This window comes from Enoplosus armatus, chromosome 16 (assembly GCF_043641665.1).
Source record: "Enoplosus armatus isolate fEnoArm2 chromosome 16, fEnoArm2.hap1, whole genome shotgun sequence".
Taxonomy (NCBI): domain Eukaryota; kingdom Metazoa; phylum Chordata; class Actinopteri; order Centrarchiformes; family Enoplosidae; genus Enoplosus; species Enoplosus armatus.
The window spans coordinates 11,222,711-11,240,222 of NC_092195.1; the positions used below are offsets into that span (position 1 = coordinate 11,222,711).

The following is a 17,512-nucleotide window of genomic DNA, read 5'->3' on the forward strand; positions in this document are numbered from 1 at the left end:
TATTTTCCATAACGTCGTTAGGGTCAACATATTTGTGCAGGTAAAGGTCTGTTCTAGCTTTGCAAACAAAATACTGCAATGGAGTGATCTAGATGTATCTGAAGAGTTCTGCATGATGCATAACAAAAGTACTGTACTTAAGTACAATTTTGAGGATCTTGACTCGAGTATACCCATTTAATGTTACTTTATACCCCCTTTTACTTACTACATTTATCTGACAGTACTAGTAGTACTCATATACTAGTATGGTACTGCTGTACTTTTACTCTAGTACGAGTTGTAATGGAGGTTTTCACTTTGTTGTATTAGTGCTTTTACAAAAGGTACAGGCGTATTTCCACCTTTATTTGTTATTAAACTTCATGGTGGTTTCTGCCACAGTCATCCATGTCTGTTAAACATTCTAAACTGGGTTCAAGAAATACTAATCTTTTACTTTCTGTACACATTAGAGGAACAAGTGGGCGTATTGCTGCTGCATTCACATGAAAAAGAATTCCTTGTTGCATATAATCAATTCAAACAGCTATTTGCATATTTTACAATTATTCTGTGACCATCTGACACCTACATAAACCATTAGACCTATAGGTCATTAGCTACATAGATGAACATGACAAATCCTGGTTTAACCCTGTACAGAGCCAAGGAATTTGTGGGCAGCTATTGACCTGGTCAGGTAGACAAGTCAACATTTCAGCTGACAAACCTACTGACACACCTAACATGGGCCCCAGGGCAGTTGCCGTCTTTGCCTGGTTGGTAATCCAGTCTTGTGAGAAATGCTGTTGAGTGGATTTTACAAATATATATTCATTGTCACAGACAATAGGTACAATCTACACAGTATACAAGAGGTGTTTGCACTAATAGTCCTTACAGTTTCTTTTTACAACTTCTCTTTCAGTTTGCCACGTGTCTAACATCCTAGCAAACTTTGTTGTGTGTTCAAACACACGTGCCACCCGGCCCCTATGTATCCAGTTACTGGTTGTGAGGACGGCTTCGTAAGAGATTGTCCAGGTCAGTCTTGTTGATGGTACCATAGGCCTGGGAATAGCTGCCCAGTTTGGCTCGAGGGTCACCTGCAGCTGCCACATTACAGTTACTCTGAAATACTTTCTTGCTGAACCGTGGCGGTGGCCGAGCCTCACGAACCTGGGAATTTGAACGCTGGTTCTGCATGGGAAGAAAAAGAAAGTTAGACATGCCATAGCAGCCATTAAGCATTCTATATTCAAATCAATATTTCAGTACGCATGTAAATAGCCTGAAATTGCATCCTGCCATTTAGTCATATTGCACATGCCCTGAGGTGCGGTGGACTGACCAGGCGTGCAGATGTGACACATAGCCCAGAGGACAGGGCTGGCTCATCCTTGCGAACCAGCGGGTTGTGCTGGGTTTGGTTTAGGGTCAAGGAGAAGGAACGACTATGGGTCACAGGGGCTGAGCGACCACGCTGGAGAATCTGGTCCATGGACTAGTGAGGGTACGGATAAGAGACAGAACAAAATAATGGGTGAGTCACAGAGAGATCACGAGTAGGAGAGAATGCAAGTAGTCCAAAATAAACAGCAAGAGAAAACGAAACTGAATCAAAAGTGAGCCGGGGTCTGTTGCTTACTACATTAGCGTTGGTGCCCTCTGTTGGTGATGTTGTTGCACTTCCATTGCTGGCCTGCTCCACTAGTCTCCTGCTGGGTGCAGTGGAGTGGTAGTAATGAGGAGGACCAGCTGGACTCCGAACAAAACCATCTGAATGAAGAAAAGACTTTGTGTTTTCTACCTGAGGGAATGTGTATACATACTGTACGTTTGAGAGATTTGTGTACAATATATGCAGTTGCACTGTTTAGATTTCATTGTGAAGGCATGTCACTAACGGCTGGGTATTGTTTAAAATTGTTGTTACTCGTGCCAATGTGATACCTGAGTTTCTGTACTGATACCAAAATAATACTTTTCTTGATGAAAATCTAAATCAGGAGCTATCTGATCAAAGCATATTTAAATATCGAACATATAATGGTCAGTACCAAAAAAGAACTGAGGTACCCAGCCCTGTGTGAAACCTGCACAGATAAAGTCAGACATACTTGGGGCATGCGTGATGGGGTTATACGTGAGTTTCCCCACGCTGGGGCTAGCTAATGGACTCTCCACAGCAGGTGGGGTTGATGCATTCACAGGCCCAGGTTTGGTGACGTCCATATGTGAAGGCATGTGGTTTGTCTCATCAGTCTTTTCATGTTGTGTTTTCCCCTCATGGTCACCATCCTCTTTGCCATTCTCTGACGTTGGACCCTCTGCTTTATCCTTCATGCTGGGCTTCACCCCAGTACTGACACAGCCTCCACCCTTTGGCTGGATCAGCCGGAGCATCCCCTGATTAGTTCTCCGCTCCAGCATCATCTGCAGGTAAAGAGGAGGAAAATTAAGTTTAACCGGAGTTATCAGATTAAAAAAAATTAAATGTTGTAATACACTTCTGTGTAATGTGGCCTGCTATGTAAAAATTAAATTCAATGTTGCCTTCTGAATATTTCTAACTCATTTTGTACCTCATAAAGTTTGTTGCGGTACTGAACCACAGATAATTGTACATCGTCATCCACTGGCAGCACTACATCATAGTTAAGAGCTGGCTCCTTGGCTGGATTATGAAACCTCCAGGGACAGAAAACACAGTTATGGTACAAGTGATAGCACTTTATGGCATAATGATGCAAATAGGCATAGGCAGCATAGTATACAGAAGAAACGATTGATTCTAACTGTTCAACTAAGCAAACACAAGTGCATAGGATAAAAAAAGATATCTCTACAATCCTCTTGCTATGAGGAAAACCTGACCAGAGTTACTAATCCATGAATCACTCTGAGTTCTTGATCCTTAATACCTGGCAACATATGGGTGTTGGAGGGCTTGCTCAGCAGTCAGCCGCTTGTCTGGGTTGAAAACTAGCAAACCTCTCAATAGGTCCAGAGCATCAAGAGGCACAGACGGCTGGAGAAGATCCTCCAAAGGCACCTGTGGTCTGGTGAAGGAAGGAAGAGTGACATTTTAAATAGGACACACGATGGACAGTTTCTTTGAAAAAAGGATCAAAACCAATACAGCAGAACAAGAGATCTTTTTTTTTTATTCCACGCATTAGTCTTCCTTTTCCAAACTTGGTGCCTACATTACCCACAATGCAACATGGCCACCAACAGTTCGGTCGGAGATTCAGGTGTTTTATGCTCACTTCTTTCTAACTCCACACCTCCAGATTTATTTAATTTTCAAACTTGTGGTCTTCAGCCCCAACCAACACTGCCTCAATCACTTGGGAGTTTATCAGACTTCACACAGAGCTTCCTCTGGAGCTACAAAAGGCTTTATACAACTACTTCCCAAGACCTGGGGGGAGGTTGAGTAAAAGATAGATAACCATACTGTTCCTTTTAAAGAACAGACAGATATTTACTGATTACAAACTGTTCTGTCCTGTGCAAAGATCAGAAACATAGCAAGAGCTACTTCAAGCAGACAATCCAACTCTCCCTGCTCACTCAAACATCTCATCATTCTCTGCAACACACGTCTAACACACCCTTTTTCAACAGTGGTGGTTTATTTAAGCTGTCCTTGCTTAATTCATGATTTTGCTTTGTCACTGCTGCTTCCCTGAGCATGTAATCAGCCCCACCTCCCCCTGTAGGCTCATCTCTTCCCAGTGGAGGGGGAAGAAGTTTTGTTATCGTCACTCCCTAAACTAGCTCTGTGCCAGGAATGACAAGGTCAGGAAGAGGCCAATCATGAATGGTGCACACTCTGTATTCACATATTAATAAAAGTACTCCATGTGAGTTGAAGTGTGTGAGGTGCATTGTTGGTTATAGACAAAAAGAACATCTCCATAGTTAACATACCCTGTGTACAGCAGCATCTTCACAACATAAATAATACAAAAGAAAATATTTTCTTACTTCAGTAACATTCTCTGAATGACAGAGGATCCATATTCAGACTTGATTGCGAGAATATCTGAAAATTAAATTGCATTGAATTAATTAATAGTATTGAATGCTTTCCATTACTAAACGTGTGAAGGGTTGAAATGAATTCAATCTGGAGTTCTTTAATCACCCTCGGGGCTGGGGTGTGGTATGGCACTCATGATCTTCTCTATTTGGTTGATGGTGGATGTCCCAGGGAATAGGGCTTTTCCAAGCAGCATCTCTCCCAGGATGCAGCCAAGGCTCCACATGTCCACACCTTTAGTGTACCTGTGGACAGGATGTACTCCTTTAACAGTCTGGTACACTCATACCTCATTTTCCAAAGAAGTAATTTGTCCCTTGAATTAAAATGCTGTGTTATCTTCTTCCCCATTGTTAAATCAACTCTTAGAACAAGCACAAGCAGCAGATGTGGCACAGATACTGACAACAGATGCTCATCACAGTTGATACCTCGTGGATCCCAGCAGGATCTCGGGAGCTCGATACCACCGTGTCGCCACGTATTCCGTCAGTGCTGGATTACCACTGTCCTCTTGGATCTGGTTGAGTGATCTGGCCAAGCCGAAATCACACAGCTTGACTACACAGTCAGTGTCCAGCAGCACGTTGGATGGCTGTGGGAAACACAGACAAGAGAAACATTCTTCACAAGGACAATAATAGTTAGATTTATTTCACTTAACTACAGAGAGGTCAGGACCAAGGTATGAACACAGAGATTACACAAAGAGTGAAAAGAGGTGGAAAAGCAGAAAAATAGGAAAAAGGAGGGATGAAATTCTAGTCTCTAGGGTCAGAGACCATTCTGTGTGGACATGTCAGCAGATTTCCTGCAGACTTGTGCAAGTGTTACCGAATGTGATTACATAAATACAGTATTTTAGGCATAATGACTGTGACTAAATATGTTTAGCTGTACATAAGAAACAATTAATCTATCGTTGAAGTAATTCTTTCTTGCAAAAATGCCAAACATTAGTTTGTTGGTTCCAGTTTCTTGATCTGCTTTTCTGTGTTTTATATCAGAGTGGACTGAATATCTTTGGGTTTTGGACTATTCAGTCAGAAAAAACAAGAAGTCTGAAGGCCTCAACCTGACTCAACATGACTTGCATTCTTCATTATATTCAGACATTTCATAGACCAAATGATTAATTGATTAATCGAGAAAGTAACCAGCAGTTGCAGTGCGTCTTTACATACATAAATAAATCCCATAGGAACAACATTTACAAGCACCACAAAACAAGGATAAAGGAAACCATTAATGTGAGACAGTGAAGTATAATGCAGCTTTATAACTTGGGTTTCTTTTAAAATAAGACCATATTTTGTTACTGTGATATGTTTAAATACTTGTCATATTACCGTCCATGTAAATTCAGTCACGACTTATGCTTGATATTCTCTGCCTGGCGTACCTTTTGGTCCCTGTGGATAACATTTCCTGAGTGCAGGTATTTGATGGCTTTGAGGAGCTGGTACATCACATAACGTTTGTGGATGTCCTTCAGTAGGGTGCCTTTCTTTATCACTGCATGCAGGTCAGTATCTGGTACAGAGCAGAAAGCAAAAACTGATGATAATACGACAGTAACATCTACCAGTGTTTGGATTGTAAATCATCCTCAAGATCATTATCAGCCGTGATTTTGGCATTGGGTTGCTTAACACACACACACACACACACACACACACATACACACAATGATTTCAACCAAGCAGCGTCATGAAAATGAAATGCCAGAGAGAAACAGTGGAGTTCTGTGCTGGGATGCTGGTGCACAGTCATGGATTAGACTGCAGAGAGGAGGAGGCCAATCTGTGGACTCAGCAGTAAGACAGTGCAGCCCGCCAAGTGAAGCACAAGCCCTTTAACACACACACACACACACACACACACACACACACACACACACACACACACACACACACACACACACCTAGGCCTTTTCAGTGCCAAGTTAAACTGCTAAGAACAACTATAGCATTTACTCTTCCCCATTGTTGATGTGTCATAACTGATTGACTGATTATTTGTTGAAGCTATGTTTGTGTGCCACGGCTGAGCAGCTCTGCATGTCGAGCAGCAACACCTTCCAGCACTCACCCATATATTCAAAGATGAGGTAAATGTCTTTATCGTTTTGCGCTCTGACGACATTCAGAAGTCTGATGATGTTGGGGTGATCTCCAAACTCCTGCACGCAGAATATAATAGAGACTTTTAGTAACAGAGAGCACACACACAAACACAGAAAGCCCACTCTGGCTGCTGTTTGACCCATAATAACTGGCAGGTATAGTGTCAACGTTGTGCAAACAACAGGGAAAGTTTCAACAGAGGTTACATAACGGTCACTATAAACCCCGTGATTACAACACCAGAGTTTCAGTGGAAGATGAACAGCTGATTAGGGGGCACTGGCACAGCTGAGGGTCACATTAATGTAGGCCAACAAATAAAACAGGAACAGGTTACACAAGGACATAGAGAACAGAGGGACAGTAAACTGAAACTAAACTTCTACCTATAAAGCAATAAAATATGCTGAAACAGAATCTTTCAGTCTTCAGGACTTAAACTAAGAAAATGATAGTATGACAGTTAGTTCAACTTTTTTTTAACTCGAACACGATTATTATTGTTACCTGGAGGAACATAATTTCCCTGAATGTCCGCTGCAAAAGGAAAGGAAATTAGAGTTAGAACATGAACTCTACGAGCAACATGCAGCCATAAACCTGGCACACAAACAAACATCCTTCTATCTAATCATTAGCCAAACTCTTTCTGTTGAAACAGGGGAGGGAACCAATTTGCTACACAAAATTATATTTATCTTTTTCAAGGAGCTTCACTTAATTACTGCTTTTGGTCTTGTGAATTGCTGGATAATTTTACCTCTTTGGGCTGCTAAAAATCACTTTTCAGTGAGTCAAAACATAACATTTTTAAGGGGGTCAAGAAGGTTGGGCTGGATAGTAGATATGATATGAAGATATAAATAAAGGTAACTGGTTACAATAATGTCTTTACTTCACTGTCACTTAGATCAGACACACCAAGCACACACCTGGGCATCTGTCCTGTTCCTGAAGGCGTCAAAGATCTTCTTCACAGCCACGATCTCGTCGGTCTGTCTGTCAACCGCTTTCCATACGATGCCATAAGCCTGAGACAGATTACAAAATACTGGTAACACAATATCCGGTCACCTCTTCTCCACGCAGGAGGTGGTTTATACTCTGTACTGAGTCAAACATTAACACAGTTTTAACTGCAGGATGTCAACCAGGTAAAATCAAATTATAGAAAACTAATTTGGGGAAACACTGTGGTCAGGGCTGTAGCCAGGAATTTGGAAATACTGAGGTCATAAGTCCAAGCAGCTCCCCATCTGCAAAATCTTCTATTGATTTGGATTTTTTCCCACTGTTTAATTCATTCAGCTATAATATTATATCTTTTTTGATTAATTTAAAAACATCTGTATGTGTAAGACTTTCTCTACATGATGGTCTAAAAGACCGGAACAGTAGAGGTTATATTCATTTTCTTATGTATCTCTCTGAATTTTTCTTTGCCTAAACAATGTAAAAAAAAAAAAGACTGTGTAACTTTTAATCATAAAATGTAAACTGCAATTCTGATCACCATATTCCTAGATAAAAAGGTGAGGATGTGACCTCTGTGTCCTCAGTGGCAGCTACAGCCCTGACTGGCAAAGGGAGAGTCGGTGGATCAGATTCACACAGTCCTGGTGTCTCTGTCAAACCGCAGGCTCCAGAGGAAGAGATAGTGATGCACGTTTACAAGGGAAGTTTGACAAAACAAAACACAATTTATTCAGAGCTGTAGAAGCGTTTTATGTTATCTCTCTAAAGCCAATTAGCACAGTGCTGCTCACTATTTGGTTCCCTGAAGCACCACTGCACAGGAACACATAATATGAGTTTGAATACCTTTTGATATATTAGAATTATATTTATTGGAATTCTGTGATTTTGATACAGTGTTGATTGACAGAAATATCATCACATCCACTGAAGACCAGACAAACCACTGTTCATTTTCCTTTATTCTTTCAGAATAAAACCATCCTCCCTTTTCTTAAAATATCATCATTCATCCAATTTCCTCAGGTCAGCTGGATAGGTGGTGTCTATCTTGGCCAGGCTATTGAACTGTTTGGCCTCAGACACTGCAAACAGGTTCAACAGCTGTGTAACATGAGTCAAAGCCTCAGTCAGGTATGTCTAGTTAGTCAATATGTTGTGACTACGTGGCAACTACCACCTGGCCATTGCAAGCAGAGCAGCAATTTGTGAGTCTCTGTGGACAGTCTATGGAAAGAAACCACAGTGTTTTTAGTCAGGGCTCATGAGGCAAACCGTACCAGTGGAGAGAAAAACAAAAGGGTTTGCACTCTAAAAGGGAACAAGTGTCCTCACACATCAGCTGATCTGTAAAGAGTTTGTCCTGCCAAAGTAAATAAACCCCTTTACTTACGACACTGGTATTCACTGAGGACCTTAAGTCTGGATAATTACAGGAATTTCTCTTAAGGCTAAAGTACAGGGGGGGCTTAAATATGTGGTAAACATTAATGCACAGCAACAGAGGAGGTTGATGTTAAGAGGGGTGTAGTAAGAGGCTGCACACTGAAACAGAATTGAAAGTGAAACTTTTCTGAATGGGATTCAATTATGAGGAGTATTGTTATTAATCGTACATTCAGGTGTATATTAACCTCCATTTGCATTAAATCCAGTAAATTTAAGAGACAAAAAGGCACTCACCCCTTTTCCAAGTCTCTTCTTGATTTCATACTTAAAAGAAATGTGTTCCTCCACCTCAGACACCTTCGCTGATACATATTTTTTGCTCATTTTCTAACAGTTCGTTCTTCTGCTCATGCAGAAAGTATCGCCATACTCTTGGATTATTCCTGAAAGAGATCTTGAATGTCCCGGAAAACAGGTGTTAAAACTGTTAGTAGCGAGACCAGAGCCACGGCATCAAACTGAATGATAATTTCCACGAGATACAGAAAAAAAAAAAAATTGTATCCTATCTGGCGACCCTATATTTCTACTTGCAGCCAGGCGTCGCGTTGCTTACAGTTCAATCAATCACATGAGAATCAGTCGGCCGAGAAGCAGCACTTTTTAACTCCATGCAGTGACTGAAAAACACACACGCTCTCTTTATAGCCTTCACTGCGCAGAATATGTTGTTATATGTCAAGGTGTTCGTCAATTCTTACTGCACTTAGTTTGAATACTCCCACACTGCTGCTGCTAACAGACGAGACGAGGAGTTTTGTCATTTTTTTGTCGTCCTGGTAACGAATACGTGCTGCCCGGTTCTTAAAGGAGCCGCCGCACCAAACACTTCCTGATTGACCCATTCATGTGGCTGCCATTCATGGACATCTGGTGTTGTCAAGGAGATTAGTGCTGTAGACGATGGGAGAGGAATTATGAGAAGACCTCCTTTATTAGTTGTACACAGACTCAAAAGGTCGCGTTTTTCATCATGGCCTCAAATCAAAAAGTTAAATGAAGTTCCCTGTTTGATGAGGAACGGCTGTTCTAATTGTTTCAGTTCGGCAGCAGTCGGAAGCCAGTACAAAAAAAGGTGCGTCTACTGTGGCCTCTAGATCAACACTGGCTAACCCATTAATGTTAAATTTAACTTCAGAGAAGAAACAGCAGCAAAAGTAAATGATTCACCTCGGAAAATTAACTGATAGGCATGCAAGAAAAAAGGCAATTAAAACAGTAAAGATTATGATTAAAATAATTAAAAAGCAATAAAAACAACAATCACCACTTCTAAAGATTGTCTACAAGTATGTCCAGAGAAATAAACAGTAAAGTAAGTGGCCTTTTACCAAAGACTGAATGGCTCACTTTTGTCACTTGGGCTTTGCCAAATTCCTGAATTGCAAACTGTTGCGTTTTGAAAGAAGTGGTGTACACCAGTCAGGGAAGGTCTAATGAAAGATAACTGAGTTGCATTATGGGAAATGTAGGACCCAGTGTTCTCAGAGTTCCACACTAGCACCTAAAACTCAGAACATCTCAGCGTCTGCTGCATCAATTTTTTTTGACCATTAATGAAAAATCTGTCTCAATTACACTCAAGATTATGGTCATAGTTAATAAAAAAGGAATAATAATCACAACTATTTGACAGAAAAAACAGTCCAGCAACGAGCCATTTGCCTCTTTACATTTCTTAACACCGTATATAGTTTTGGACAACATTAGAAAAAACAAATTTATCTTATCCACACACAACACAAGTGAAGTTGGAGGTAGATTTTTCATCTTTATTTCTAAAAAGGTGTTACATGCTCTTTTTTAAAAATCAAAACTATTATTTACAATGATAAATCTTAATAAATATGTTCTCCCTAATGGTGTTTGAGGGTTGAAACATATTTAGCAAGCAAAATAAGGAGGGGGTGTGTCCACCTCGATTCTGCCCACTTAATGTGGCCAAACCCTCACTTCTAAAGGAAATATGGATTAGGTATGTTAACAGAAAACAGGCCTAGAAAATGTACATAAATAATTCTTTCCACCATAGTTTCAATACAACAATTAATTTGAAGTGCAGACTAAACATCTTTAAGTCCGAACAATTATTTCAGCTGCATTTATTTCCATGAACTGACGGTCTATGTCAGCTTCTTTTACTCTATCGGCAAAAACTATTGCAAGATTCTACAATAGAAACGTGTGTAATAGAAGAACAAACATGGTATACATAACAAAAAATGCTAATCTGACCCCAAGTGGCAGGTAGTGGATAGAATTAGGGTACCAAAAAGAAAAAATATATATATTCATCTTTCCAATAATACAAAGGCTTTGGCTGTTGCAACCTTTTCTTCATGTGCAGACTTTGCCCAGTATAATTGTATCATGCTTCTTTGTTGGTGCTCTGCAAAACTTAAGTATAAAATTAGACCTTTTTGATATTACAGTACAAAGTTAGAAGTAAACTGTTTTGTCAAGGGCAGAATAAACAGCCAATGTTAAAGGATTTTTCACATAGTTTGGCTAGAAAAGATGCCAATGGAGCATCTCACAGCACAGGACTGGTGGGCAAGGCTGCAGGCAGCATGATGTACCAGACACAGTGGGGTATACAAGGCGGTGAAGTCTGTACTGAAGGTGAATAGTACAGATCATGAATAAAGGACATAGAAAACTGATGAAAGGAAAGAATTGGGGGATATGAGACAGAAAACCTGTCCAGATATAAATCCACTCCTTACCAATAACCATAAGGAGAAAGTAGAGTGTTTAATTAGAGCCAGAATCTCAGACAGATGGGATCAATGATGGGTAGATGCTTTAGGAGGAGTGGAGGAAGCGGTTGAAGGCATTGTAGGCCGACTCCAGATCAAACAGCATCTGGCGCACCTGGTTATCATCCAACTCGTCTGAGGCAGACATGCTGCTGAGGGTGGTCAACCTAATGAGAAAAAATAAAAATCAAGGTAGATGACAGTAGGTAGAGACCAGGCTCATGCCAGTTTTTGTAGGCAGCATGTTTTTACATCATGGCCGACATTTTATTTGCTCTCAAAGACTGTTGGATAGATGTAAACAATGCAGGTTTAAACATTTTAAGAAAAATTGGCTTTATGCACTGCTAAGTTATTGCACGAGTTGTCAAAGTCAAGTTTTAGAGTCCTCTCAGAAAGAGTAAACACAGGTTTCTATAGATAGTAAGATGATATCAGGATTGTATGAGGTGTTAGTTAAGCACCAACATGTAAAGATCTTCAGTTCTAGACCCAGTTTTTGTCTGACTTGTTTTACCACAGCATTTACCCATAACAATTAGTCTGCTGCAAATTATACATACACGGATTGAATGAGTGTTCATCAGTGAGTAGGATAAGTTGACCTTATGGACACAATCATCCCCACCCGAGCAAGTGTGTGTGTCACTGCGACTAAAACAGTACTTAGCGTCCTGCACTGAACTGGCATGAGGCTTAACAATATAAACACTGTAAACTGGGTGGCCCAGTGTAACTAACCAGAGGCTGACTTTGTCCTTAGCCTCTGAGTCTGGAGGCATGTTGCTCATTCTGTTCATGGTTTCCATCAGTTCCCGCAGGTCTGGTTGGATCTGAACCAATGGAAAAGAATCAGTTAAGCAATTGATTTTAGTCTGTTAAATATTGACGTTGTTTTTTTGTTTTGTTTTTTTAAATTGTATTTACCTCATCCATGGCCCTGATCTCCAGTCTCAGCTTGTCCATCACAGTGATGAAGAGCTGAAGGTGAGAGAAAGTGACAAACAATGAGAAAATGCTCAACAAATTTTCCAACTTCCACTGCCAGCAACAAGCAGTTGTTTTTGTTTTTTTTACAGACATACTGTATCACACTGTCTGTCCGCAGATTTTATTAGTCTGTCTGATTTTATGAGTTGAGATCAAAGTTGGCAGTGGATACAGCTGGCAACACCCATTCACATTCTTCAATGACAAACAAGAGGATGAGCCAAATTAAGTGAAACCACTTCAGCCACTTGCAGTTTGAACTGAACACCCTAAACCATTTTATAAAAAAAATATGACTGCAACCATTTGTATTCTGGCACATGTCCAAAATAAGCCTCTGGTTTGCACTGACTGTTTAATATGATGGAGGGGAGAGGGGACGTACAGAAACTATATCTGCAATGCAGCGGTTCAGGTTGCCCTTGTCATCCTTGATGGTGATTGGCCGATCCTCCTTAATCCTTTCCATGGCTAGTGGGCAGTCGAGCTAGGAAACAAATGACAAGTAACTTACTAAGACAGCACCACAGTAATAAAATCTATTTTAAAAAATGGTAGAAGGATTGCATCATCCATTATGTTCACAAACATTAAATGGATGTAAAATCATCTCCAAACAAGAACTCACTCTGTACTTCCTGCAGAAATCATCGATGGAGCCCACATCAGAGCCCTGCACCTGTTTGAAAGCAGCCTTATACTGAACCAACAGTCTGGAACAGGAGGCGGTGTACCTGAAACAGACAACTCCTGCACATTAATGAAAACATACAATCAAAAGTCACAGGTAGTATTTTTGTCAGTCTTTTCAACACAAAACATAAACTCAAGTATAACTCACTCATTAGGTGTGACGCAGTCTTTGATGTAAGCCTTCTCCAGGGCCTGAAGGGTCTTGACGACAGCAAACAACTCTGCCATGTTATCATACCTTCGGAAACAGGGTTAATAATGAGGTGTTACAACACTGGAATCCCTGGGTTACTGTGTATTCCTATTAGGCTGGTAATTGGTAATGTATATGACACTTACTTCTCTCGTTCTCTTGCATTTTTGTATAATTTCACCTCCTGAAAAGACATGATTTGTGATGAAGGCCTTGCTACCGCTAACAAGTAGAGTATCACATATTTATGATTTTATCTCTGGTTTTAGTTCAATTTTAATGAAGCATTTCTTGTAGGAGTAACAGCAATAAAAATGGTAAGTTTGATTTTCTTTACTTTACTGTGTTTCTTTAAGGTTTATACAGACTAAAAATCCTGTTTGCCTAGCCTTAGTTAAAGTAAAAAACAGTTACATTTACCTCATATAACTCAGGTTTATTGGCTGGAGCTGTGGGGGAAAAAACAATGCTTTGAGTCATTTACTGTTGAAAGGATGATGATTGCACATTTTGAATATCTAAATTGTAGACATTAGATTTATTTGAATGTCTTACCTCCTCCCACACCTCCTGTAACTGGTATCCCATGAAACATGATGCTGATGTATCGCAACTTGATCTGAAAAAGACTTATGTTACAATTTGTCTAGTAACTGACTAATAACTGTGACCAAGAACACAGAGCCAAATCTAACTTAATTGCAAAGTAGCTAAACGCTTTCCCACAATTTATGAATACAAGTTCCACAATCATATCTATTCAAGTCATATTTTAAATGTTGTTTTCGGTAGCTTGGACTGTCCTGACTTATGGGTGGGTTTCTCTCAAGTTATTATCTATATCAGATGTGTGTCCAATGCAGGCGCTGCTCTTTTAATACTGAACCAACCTTCATAGCCATTGCGCCATTATACACAGAAAATGCCAAATATGTAATAAGTGTGGCTTATTGTTTAGGCCAGAAGATACATCAGGATTCAGGTGGCTTGTCACCTCGGCTAAACAATTTCCTGATAGAAACCCCAGTGTTCAGAGATATTTATGGCACTGCAACGTACTAAAATTCAATTGATCAAGGGTTCAGGGTTCAGGCTCATATTTACGTGGTAATACTTTTAATAAGAGACATATCAGAGATTATTCTCAATCTTTGTTTCTTTTATGTCGAGTTTTAGGGGCGACAATCTGCTGTTAGTTATTCTCGGTTTAATTATTAAACACCATACAACTGTTGTGCCATAGTTAATTCGCTGTGTGTTCAGAACATTAACGTTAGTCCGATAAGTACAGGCTGGCTACAATAAGCATCAAAATTCACTCGAAGAACTTGCTGATCCACTGAGAATTAGAGGAACATTTTCCTACTGAGGATAGCCGATCATCAGCCTCCAATATCTTGTTTTGCCGAACTAGCTAACCAGAAGTTAGCTGTCGAGGCTAGCTCGTAAGCACTTCCTTCATGGTTTATTATAACTGGGCCATATAGGTAGTTGTTTGTACACACCAAACTTTATGTTAGTGACCATTATTGTGGCAACTGGTACGACGTCCTCAGACTTTTTACGCTATTTCAATATCAGCGTTTAATCAACGAAATTAAAAGACACTTTACTCACCCTTTCGGCAAACTGCTGTGACGTCAATGTAAACACACCCTCCTGCGAGGACCCACAGACGTCAAAATATTAGGCGTCCTTTGTGCCTCACTAAAAATGAATATTTTTAAGATTAATACTGGCGTATCAAACATACGTAGTCTATAGTTGGCCTATTTATAGCTCGCATTTCAAAGAAGCGGTTGCAGTAAAGAACATATTTTAAGGATTTACCACATTACATTATTTTCACACAGTCAAACATTAGTGGCAGCCCATCGTCGAGGCGCCAGACTCAAACAAACAGTAACGAGGACGAATTTCTGAACAAAGCGAGAGTTAAATAAGTCAGATAAGTTTAAGTAAGGGCGAAGGAAAGCTGAAAACATCCCTGTGCAATTTAATGAGGTCAGTTCAAATATGGTATGATCATTTGTGTTATATGGCGAACCTAAGTAACTCTGTGATTATTATTAACACATAGCTGTTGGCGATGTTGGCTAACTGTTAGCCAATGGTAAAGTTACGGTGTGAATTGATAATAAGGAAAGTCAACGGAAAATGGCAGGAGTAGCAAACTGCGTTCAACTTAAACAAATTAAAACAACAAACGTTAATGTAGGACAAATAGAAGGAGGCCAGCGGATTAGAAATCAACTTTTCAATGCATTCAGTGTTGATTAACGTTAGCTGGTCGTAGCTCAATTTTCACAATGTCTGAAACAACTGTAACATGAATATAATATTGTTCCAGATAAATCATGCACTGAACCTATTTCAAATAAATATCTAGTTTACCCTATGCACAAACAACATTTTTATTTAATGTATTGCAGATCTGTCCTTCCCTCTCCACCATGAAGACCTCTGCTCAAGAGGAATGTGGTGTTTGGCTGGACACTGTGCAACTGAAAGGAAAAGCTAAACAGGTGACTGTGGAAACTAGCTTTATATTCTGATACATTTAATAACTTGTACACAGCAGATGTTCATAATACACGCTAGCAGCCATTTTATTCTGCAATTTTTATGTTTCAGAAACGACTCGCTCGTCCCATTTCTAAACTGCTCAATCCCTTCGCTGAAGGTGGAGGATACAGTTTGGCTGTGGCACTCAACTTCACTCAGACCAAATTGGAAATACCAAAGACCAAACAGAGCTCTATATCAACCTTCTTCACCCCTCAGCGCAGAGGTAAGTTGCAAAAACTCAGCTCCCATCAGGTTGTCAAGACATTTTCTCAGGATTCTTATAATCTTCAGTTGAATCAGTCACAAGCGGATAACGCTGTGTTAACATAATGCTATTTTTTATACCTTCTGCCAAAGTTCTCAAGAAGATGTCTACCTCTGAAGTACCAAACATGGATCCAGCGCAGCTGTCTTCATCATCTACCTCATCCACATGCGCATTAACTGCACCCACACCTGTAGCATCAGGGACAAAACGAAGACGTGAAATAGATCTTAACTTGTACAACTCTGAGCCTGGTGTGGATCATGAGTGGAAAAGTGAGAATGTGACCGAGCCTGAAGCAGCAGTGTGGCAGGAGCAGGCAGCAAGCCATCCACCTTCTCAAAACATGTACTGTGAACTTGAAGAAGAGCAGTTCGAGGAGACAAATTCACCACAGAGCAAGAGGAGGATCACTGCAACCTCCTCATTGCCAGGTGACAGTCAACCTCTTCCACAGGCGTGGAGTCAGGACCCACTGCTCACCTGTAGCCAATATTCTGAAGATGAATTTCACCTGACTGACCAGGAAAACACCATAGCAAACAACTTTAGCAATTCTGAGTCAAGTTTCCTTAACAGTCTGCAAAGTGAGGAGGCCTTTGGTATTCGGATGGATGTGGAAGTAAGAACCTCGACTCAGAAATCCTTTAAACACTTTCATTCTTCTCAGATGGATGATGAGAAAGAAAACAGCAGGGTTTTGTCTTCTAAGTCCCCAGGTAAGCTCTTAACTATGTCTCATATTGAACCTCTTTCAAATCATAAATGGACAGAACCAAAAACTGCACCTCGAAAACATATTCCAGTGCACCTGTGGAAAAAGGCTGATAAAGAAGAGAGCTACGATTCACAGTTCAAGTGGACAAAACCGAGTAGTTCTCCTCTTAAAACATTGGCTCCACAGCAGTCATGCAGAGAGGTTGATGAGGACCGTCTGGCCATGTTGTTCACCCAGGACTCCGAAGGCTTCAGGGTGATAGCACACAGAGGTATGCAAGCCAGGAGTCCTCTCAAAGATCAGAGTAACATAAGCACCGGCGTTGTGAGAACTAGTGCTTATAAATCTCTGTTGGAGGAGGACGAGGAAGACGAGATGCTCTTTACTCAAGACTCCCAGGGAAATATGGTGATCAAACACTGAAAGGAGCCTTTGAAACTCAGTCTTGTGTTATTACAGTCAGGACATGGATAATTGATCTGTAATTTTTAAATTATTTTTAAAATATTTTTTGTCTGTATTGCCAGAGCTTGAAATCAGTTGTTATAAACTGAACTCTCGTTTCTTTGTTTCCATATTAAACCTGACTGATTTACTTTTAGCTACTTTAAAAATAAAATATTGACATTTTTTCAATGACCATCTTCTTCCCTTTCTTTGTCTGTAGATCTTTTGTATTTTCCTGTAGGTTCTAGCCATATTTTCTTCCTGTTTTGGTCTCTGTGATGCTGAAATGTCTTTTG

At 40.2% G+C, this 17,512-nt stretch overlaps 3 protein-coding genes across 4 annotated transcripts; 1 reads left to right on the forward strand and 2 right to left on the reverse strand.

The window, feature by feature from the left end:
* Positions 1–327: 327 nt before the first annotated feature.
* On the reverse strand, positions 328–8,907 carry mapk15 (mitogen-activated protein kinase 15). Its single transcript, XM_070921740.1, has 14 exons — positions 8,818–8,907; positions 7,092–7,190; positions 6,667–6,696; positions 6,125–6,215; positions 5,436–5,566; positions 4,465–4,628; positions 4,139–4,278; positions 3,979–4,036; positions 2,907–3,044; positions 2,568–2,673; positions 2,103–2,418; positions 1,631–1,761; positions 1,334–1,486; positions 328–1,182 (listed from the first exon to the last, which is right to left on the reverse strand). Exons 1-14 carry the CDS (start codon positions 8,905–8,907, stop codon positions 988–990), a joined length of 1,842 nt encoding a protein of 613 aa, XP_070777841.1. The 3' UTR covers positions 328–987.
* A 1,427-nt stretch (positions 8,908–10,334) lies between these two features.
* On the reverse strand, positions 10,335–14,868 carry vps28 (VPS28 subunit of ESCRT-I). 2 transcript variants are annotated; one of them, XM_070921675.1, is made up of 10 exons: positions 14,836–14,868; positions 13,774–13,847; positions 13,639–13,667; positions 13,365–13,402; positions 13,174–13,263; positions 12,961–13,066; positions 12,718–12,819; positions 12,270–12,323; positions 12,084–12,175; positions 10,335–11,509 (listed from the first exon to the last, which is right to left on the reverse strand). In XM_070921675.1, exons 2-10 carry the CDS (start codon positions 13,811–13,813, stop codon positions 11,389–11,391), a joined length of 672 nt encoding a protein of 223 aa, XP_070777776.1. In that variant the 5' UTR covers positions 13,814–13,847; positions 14,836–14,868; the 3' UTR covers positions 10,335–11,388. The 2 variants fall into 2 exon arrangements, with proteins under 2 accessions (XP_070777776.1, XP_070777775.1); XM_070921674.1 differs by having other exon boundaries at positions 13,774–13,837; positions 14,836–14,862.
* An 803-nt stretch (positions 14,869–15,671) lies between these two features.
* LOC139299489 (aurora kinase A- and ninein-interacting protein) lies at positions 15,672–17,192 on the forward strand. Its single transcript, XM_070922397.1, has 3 exons — positions 15,672–15,743; positions 15,853–16,009; positions 16,144–17,192. Exons 1-3 carry the CDS (start codon positions 15,672–15,674, stop codon positions 17,190–17,192), a joined length of 1,278 nt encoding a protein of 425 aa, XP_070778498.1.
* The last annotated feature ends 320 nt before the right edge of the window (positions 17,193–17,512 follow it).